This window comes from Erpetoichthys calabaricus, chromosome 14 (genome assembly GCF_900747795.2).
Source record: "Erpetoichthys calabaricus chromosome 14, fErpCal1.3, whole genome shotgun sequence".
Classification (NCBI taxonomy): Eukaryota; Metazoa; Chordata; class Cladistia; order Polypteriformes; family Polypteridae; genus Erpetoichthys; species Erpetoichthys calabaricus.
In genome coordinates this window covers 80,514,328-80,521,884 of record NC_041407.2, presented here as the reverse complement: position 1 = coordinate 80,521,884, position 7,557 = coordinate 80,514,328, and the positions used below count along the sequence as shown (strand labels likewise).

Here is a 7,557-nt window from a genome sequence, read left to right as displayed (position 1 = left end):
TTGATTTCCAAAGGAAATGCAAAATTTACTTTCATCAGAGAACATAACTTTGGACCACTCAGCAGCAGTCCAAAGGCGAGACGCTTCTGACGCTGTCTCTTGTTCAGGAGTGGCTTGACACAAGGAATGCGACAGCTGAAACCCATGTCTTGCAGACGTCTGTGCGTGGTGATTCTTGAAGCACTGACTCCAGCTGCAGTCCACTCTTTGTGAATCTCCCCCACATTTTGGAATGGGTTTTGTTTCACAATCCTCTCCAGGGTGCGGTTATCCCTATTGCTTGTACACTTTTTTCTACCACATCTTGTCCTTCCCTTCGCCTCTCTATTAATGTGCTTGGACACAGAGCTCTGTGAACAGCCAGCCTCTTTAGCAATGGCCTTTTGTGTCTTGCCCTCCTTGTGCAAGGTGTCAATGGTCGTCTTTTGGACAACTGTCAAGTCAGCAGTCTTCCCCATGATTGTGTAGCCTACCGAACTAGACTGAGACACCATTTAAAGGCTTTTGCAGGTGTTTTGAGTTAATTAGCTGATTAGAGTGTGGCACCAGGTGTCTTCAATATTGAACCTTTTCACAATATTCTAATTTTCCAAGATACTGAATTTGGGACTTTCATTAGTTGTCAGTTATAATCATCAACATTAAAAGAAATAAATATTTGAAATACATCAGTCTGTGTGTAATGAATGAATCTAATATACAAGTTTCACTTTTTGAATGGAATTACTGAAATAAATCAACTTTGTCATGATATTCTAATTTTATGACCAGCAACTGTACATAGGTTGACACACACAGGTTCAAATTAAAAGGTAATTTAAGGGAGTCTCCACACCTGTAACTTCTTTGATTGTAATCAATATCTGCGCATAAGTAGTTTAAATTCATACAGAGCTGCACTGACTTTGCTGGTTACCAAGCCATGGAGAAAGCAAAAGAATGGTCAAAGGAACTGAGAGAAAAGGTTGTTGAATTGTATAAATCAGGAAATGTATATAAAAAGATATCCGGAGACCTGAAAATGCCTGCCAGTAGTGTTCAAAGTCTGATTAAAAAAAATAAATAAATAAAAAAAAGTGGAAAGTTAGGGGTTCTGTTGTTACCAAGCCACAGTCAGGTAGACCAACCAAGATTTCGGCCACAAGTGCCAGGATCATTTGTTGAGCTGCCAAGAAAAAACACTGTATGTAATCTCAGATTTCATACTTTTATCCGTTTCCTCTCGACAGAACCTCTTAGTGGACCTCCTTGCTGGTACATGCTTTTTCAGTATAGCCCACCAACTTTCTAGAAGATTTTGGTCAGAACTTAGTGATGGTCACTGCAATACTTTCACTTTGTTGATTTCAACTTTCTAGCCGAGATCTTGGTGTTGCTTTATAATTTCTAGATAATCCTCTTTCCGCATGATGCTATTTACCGTATAAAGTGCCCCACAACCCTCTACGAGCAAAACACCCCAATGATATGATGCAGCCACCTCCATACTTCAAAGTTGGGATAGTATTCTTTGGTTTAAAAACCTCACCCTTCTTCCTCTTAGAATAGGGGCTTCTTCTCTGTGTGACAGCTGTCCAGCAATGGCAATGAAGGACAGTCTTCATGATGAATGTTCACACATTGGTACCCAATTTCTCCATCTCCTTGGCCAGTTCTTTTAACTGTTGTCAAAGTAATAATGGAAAGTCTAGAAAAATCATTCAAGATTTTAAAATATTTTCAGTATACTGTCATTTCAAATGTACTGCTTGTGTAACTCCAACTTTGGTTTTTAGGAAAAACATTTTAAATAAATATAGGTAGGAAAAAATATCCACAGTAAGTTGTATCCTAAGGTGGTTTGTGGTGTGCAGCAACGCGCTGTCTCAGTGCATGCTCCAAACCTCTCTCTCCTCTTTCTTATCTTCTGATGGCAACACAACCTTGTTTGGCTCCATTGTTTTGGCCCACCAGCAAGCCAACAGAAATGGTCAAATTACAGCAAAAGAAATATAAAAAATTACAATATATGCACAAAAAGGTACATGGACTTTATATGATCGAATACACCCAATGGGGAGTCCTCAGCACCTGTACCACATTTTGAATGCCATTAAGAATTAAAATAATTAAATAACAGAATGATTACTCTCCATTTTGCAAATACATGCCCAAAAAAGTTAAAATTGAATTCAAACTTACTGTTGATATTGTATGACTAAGTGATGCACTCTTTACTGCACTCGATCCTCTAGGATTTTTAAGAGCTACTGTACTGACATTTCCATACTAAAACCATGATACCATAATTAAACATTTTACAGAAAAATGATTGCTAGTTCTTAATGATAATTATAATAAAATAGAGCTTACTCTGTCACCTGTAGCAACTGTATATATTAAAAACAGAAATGACTAATCAAGTAATAAGACTTAACTGAAAGGTAACTGTCAAACCATTACTCTAGGATAAATTATTCACTAGTCACAACACAAATTGGTGCCATGTTATCCTGGCAGAAAAATAACCTTTCAGAGAACTGGTTAAAAAGCAAAACAATATTTTTTTTATTGACATCATTTACTTACACCTTATAAAAAAAAAAAAAAAAAAAAAGATTAACTTAATAAAAAGACAAAGCCTTTACTACCCAGGAGAAGCCCCAAAGAAATACATGGCCACAGCTATTATACCATTTAGAGCCACATACTCATACTATATGGTTTATGAGCTCCACTCATACCCCACTCCATTAAAGTAGTTTGAAATACAAGGGAAAAAAATGACCTACAATGTTACTAGTAAACACATGCCATGTCCCCCAAATCTCCCCCCCCCCCCCCCGTGTCATTCCAGTAGTTGAACAATCTTTCAGGAAGTGAGTGAGTTTTATATATGTAAATACTGTATATATAAATATATATAGGCCTATTTATATGCATATTTAAAGTCCAAGATGTTGCCCAAGTTTTATGACCATCAGCAAAAATGTTTTGGGTGCCGATTCATTGGAACCCAATTACTGAAAGAACAAAAAAAATAAAAATCAATTTTGCCTTGGCTACGTTTCACAGCAAAAAAGTCCATATATTATCCAAATAGCATAGTGTAATTAACACTCAGTCATTTGTATTAATATTTGTGAGATGAAAAATGAAGTACTCATGATCCTCCTCAATACACCACAGCACTAGTGTTCATAGTGGAGTGGACCAGTTTTCTATGGCATTCACTTGGATAAAGTCAAAGTAAGATGCCTTTCCTTGTTTATTTAGTTTTTTATGATAACAGGATTCAGTGATGCCTTGATTTGGTTTAGAACATTAAAAAAAAAACAAAAAAAAAACATCAGCCATGGTTTTCAAAAATGTTACTCAATACATCTGTGAAAAAGAAATGCGGTTTGTGGATGAAATAGCACAAAATCCATCCTTGTCTCTCAAGCTTCAGTTCACATTCAGCTCATGATTCTGAACGTAAATTGCCCAGTTCATGTGGCACTGCTTTGATTGTCTTCATCTGGGTATTTTGTTTATTGGCTTAATCCTGTATTAAGTTTATGAAATAGTCCTATTGTCTCCAATGTTATAAGAAATCAAGTTCCAGAGCTTGGTGCAGTGATATAAGATCTCCATGATTGCTTATTCTCCAAAATGGCATGTTGTGCTAGAATAAAATACACATAACAATGAACACTCAACTTATAAAAGAGTTTTGCAATAATGACTCAAATCAGCAAAAAGTAAAGAAAGCAAACAGAAGAATTCTGATGCATTACACAAAACTGACCCTCTTCAGAACTTATAAACAATAAGGCCGCAGACTGCTTGCCAGCCAACATCACATTATCATTAAAAACTAGCATTATTCTGTATTCTTCATTTTTAATAGAATCAAAGACATGATTGCAACTTGCTTACTAGTAAATCAAAATGAGTAACTTGGCCTCAAATAAAATATATTATTATGTTTCTACCAATTTTGTATTTTTTAAAATGGACATGTTTCACTGAACATATTAACATTATAAAACATTATGGTATAAAAGAATAATTATGACATTATGTTAACCTCATTATTTAAACCTGACAATAATAATTCTCTCATATAATTAAAGATCAAATAAAGAAAAAAATATACAAAAAAGTAAACACTTCTGCAGCAGATGTCAGTGTTTCTTTAAAATTAAATTTTAGAATAGGATGGTGTGTTAGCTTGATCAAGTATAAATGCATGGGAGAAATGCAAATCAAATTGGAGATCTGTTAAAAAAAAGTTACTAAATATTTTACACACACCAAACTGCTTGGTTAAATACCTTGGAATGTACTTCAGAACTGTCTAACTTAGTTACGCAGAACGCATAAAAATACAATTAAAAATTAACACAAGATTGTGTTCTTCACATAATGCAGAGTGAATCCAAATAATAAGTTAACATATAAAGCACTTGTGTCATGGGTCAGATTCAATGTTTATAATAAACCAAAAATAAAACATTAAGTCAGTATAAAGTATTTTTTAAAATACTATTATGACACTTACTAATCTAAGTTACTAATTAAATCTCCAACTTCACGTGATCTCTACAATTTGCCAAATAAAAGGCCCGTTGGATTGTTCCCTGTTATTGAAAACAGATGGGAGTTGCCCAAAGTTTTTCATTTACATTTACTTATTTGGCTGACACCTTTATCCAATGAGACTGGCAACATTTATGATAAAATTGGCTAAATTTCTTTTGGTTTCCAATTGGAGCACAGGAAGGTCAAGTGACTTCCTCATAGACACACAGTGTCAGTAGCGGGGATTTGAACCCACAACCTCAGGGTTTCAGATCCAAAGCTTTAACCATTAAACTACACTGTCCAATCTTGATTACAACTTGGTGCCAAGGTCAAAAGAGAAACTGAAAATCAGTCTAATTGTTTGGTATAAGTTGATGGAAACACATACAGAAAATAAATTGAAAACCACTATGAAATATAGAAGTGGATTTTTGATGCTGAAAAGATGTTTTGATACCACTGGCCCTGGAACACTTTTTATGACCAATGAGACCAAGATCTAGATTATGAGGATATTTTAGCTAAATACATTACTGACTCATAACAGGACAAAATACGGCTGCAAAAGTACTTTTCATCTTAGAAATGACTTAAACGCAACTCAAAATAAAACAAAATCTTTTCACAATGGTAATCGCAGTTTATGGAATTAACATAGAATAAAAATTATGCCTTGATTTGCAGAGACCCAGTTATAAGACGAATCTGAACATTTTCCTTATAGAGGAATGTCCCAATTTATTCTTTAAATGTATTAAATATTACTGCAAAAAGGTTTTGGGCTCTTCTGTCATTAAATTCAAAATAGGATGCTCTAAGTACTAAACATAAGGGATTCAAAATTGTTTTCATAAAATAAAAGTTTAAAAACTGTTCATTTAATTAAAAAAAAAAAAAGTCAACTTATATGTAAAATTATTTCAAAATATTATATTGGAGATAACTTTTTTGTTAATCTCTATTCACTGTAGGTTGGAGTAGTGGCTCGAATCCCATAAACGCCAGAAGTGACTCTACTTCTTTGGGCTCTTGAGCAAGGCCCTTTAACCTGCAATTGCTTCGTCCTGGGTATGAGGGCACCCTACATCCAGCCCTGCAGGGAGGTCCTGCAACAACAGGAAAAACTTGGGTGTTGGTGGCAGGATTAACACCCCGGCCACTTCAAAAATCCTCACACTATTCCAGTGTGGTGCTGAGGTGTCACACGCTGCACTTGGGTCCCAGTCATGTGATGGGTGTGGAAACTCGCTATTAGCACATGCTCCCAACCTCTCTCTCTCTCTCTCTATTGACTGTGAATCAAGTATGTGTTACACCTGTGTAAATCTGAAGTTATTAGTTAATGAACTGATACTCAGGGAATGGCAGGAGAAAGAAATGTCACCTGTTTGGCTGCAAACTCTTCATCACGTCCATCACCAATAACCACATATGTAACTTTTTTCCCAAAACGTGACATAATTCGTTCAAAGCAACTTTCTTTTCCTAAAAGATAAAAAAAAGTTATAAAAAATGAAAGAAAACAAACTGAAACCAATGTATAAGGTCACTTCTTAGTAATGACGCAATTTCCCCTCATGTTAAAAACTTTATGGATGGGATATAAAAGTACGGCTGAAGACTGAAGATATTTAACTCTGGTACCAAAGCACTACATCTCTACAGTTTACGGATGATGATGTCATGTTATCCTCTAATGACTTATCTGTGGTGTACATCACCACACTGTTTCACAATGGATTATAAAGTGGTTAGGATTAGAATCAGCACCTCTAAATATGAGGTCTTGGTTCCTTCCCCATAGGAGAAGGACTTCTTTTCTACTGAACAGTGGGACAGAGGGGTTAAAATTATATATTCACACCTGGGAGTTTTAAAATTCAGATTAATCTTACTGTACCCAAAACACAAAGTAATGTTCCCTAATGATTTTTTTAAAGTAAGAACCCATAACTAAAAAAAATTAAAAAAAACACACATGCAATTAAACAAAGGTCTAAAATGAAACAAAACTGGACAAACATTTAACACCATATATTTACTTTGATTATATTACGTTATTCCACTTAAACAGTTAAAGAACTTACTTATGTTTAAAACCTTGAGAAAATGCATTTTGAAAACCCAACTATGTTACTTAAGACATCTGCAGTAGCGTGTTGCCTTTCACTCTAAGTTATAATAAAACAAGTTATTTTTAGGGAACTTGTGTTATTTCTAAAACAGATTTAAGGTAGTACACTGAAATTTACAGAACTCTAGGCCTCTGTCACAAATTACAGTGCATCCAGAAAGTATTCACAACGCATCACTTTTTCCACCTTTTGTTATGTTACAGCCTTATTCCAAAATGGATTAAATTCATTTTTTTCCCTCAGAATTCTGCACACAACACTCCATAATGACAACGTGAAAAAAGTTTACTTGAGGTTTTTGCAAATTTATTAAAAATAAAAAAAACTGAGAAATCACATGTACATAAGTATTCACAGCCTTTGCTCAATACTTTGTCGATGCACCTTTGACACCAATTACAACCTCAAGTCTTGTTGAATATGATGCCACAAGCTTGGCACACTTATCCTTGGCCAGTTTTGCCCATTCCTCTTTGCAGCACCTCTCAAGGTCCATCAGGTTGGATGGGAAGCGTCGGTGCACAGCCATTTTAAGATCTCTCCAGAGATGTTCAATCGGATTCAAGTCTGGGCTCTGGTTGGGCCACTCAAGGAATTTCACAGAGTTGTCCTGAAGCCACTCCTTTGATATCTTGGCTGTGTGCTTAGGGTCGTTGTCCTGCTGAAAGATGAACCGTCACCCCAGTCTGAGGTCAAGAGCGCTCTGGAGCAGGTTTTCATCCAGGATGTGTCTGTACATTGCAGCAGTCATCTTTCCCTTTATCCTGACTAGTCTCCCAGTTGCTGCCGCTGAAAAACATCCCCACAGCATGATGCTGCCACAACCATGCTTCACTGTAGGGATGGTGCCAGGTTTCCTCCAAACGTGACGCCT

At 35.8% G+C, this 7,557-nt stretch overlaps 1 protein-coding gene across 4 annotated transcripts in view; it reads right to left on the bottom strand.

Annotated features, from left to right (window-relative positions):
* Window positions 1-2,523: 2,523 nt before the first annotated feature.
* Window positions 2,524-7,557, bottom strand: part of eya3 (EYA transcriptional coactivator and phosphatase 3) — a 60,859-nt gene continuing 55,825 nt past the window's right edge. For all 4 annotated transcript variants that reach the window (XM_028818416.2, XM_028818417.2, XM_028818419.2 and 1 more), the window contains 2 exons: window positions 5,933-6,033; window positions 2,524-3,646 (listed from right to left, as the gene is read on the bottom strand). In XM_028818416.2, coding sequence (XP_028674249.1) covers window positions 3,566-3,646; window positions 5,933-6,033 — 182 coding nt within the window. In that variant the 3' untranslated portion in view covers window positions 2,524-3,565. The remainder of the gene's footprint in view (window positions 3,647-5,932; window positions 6,034-7,557) is intronic.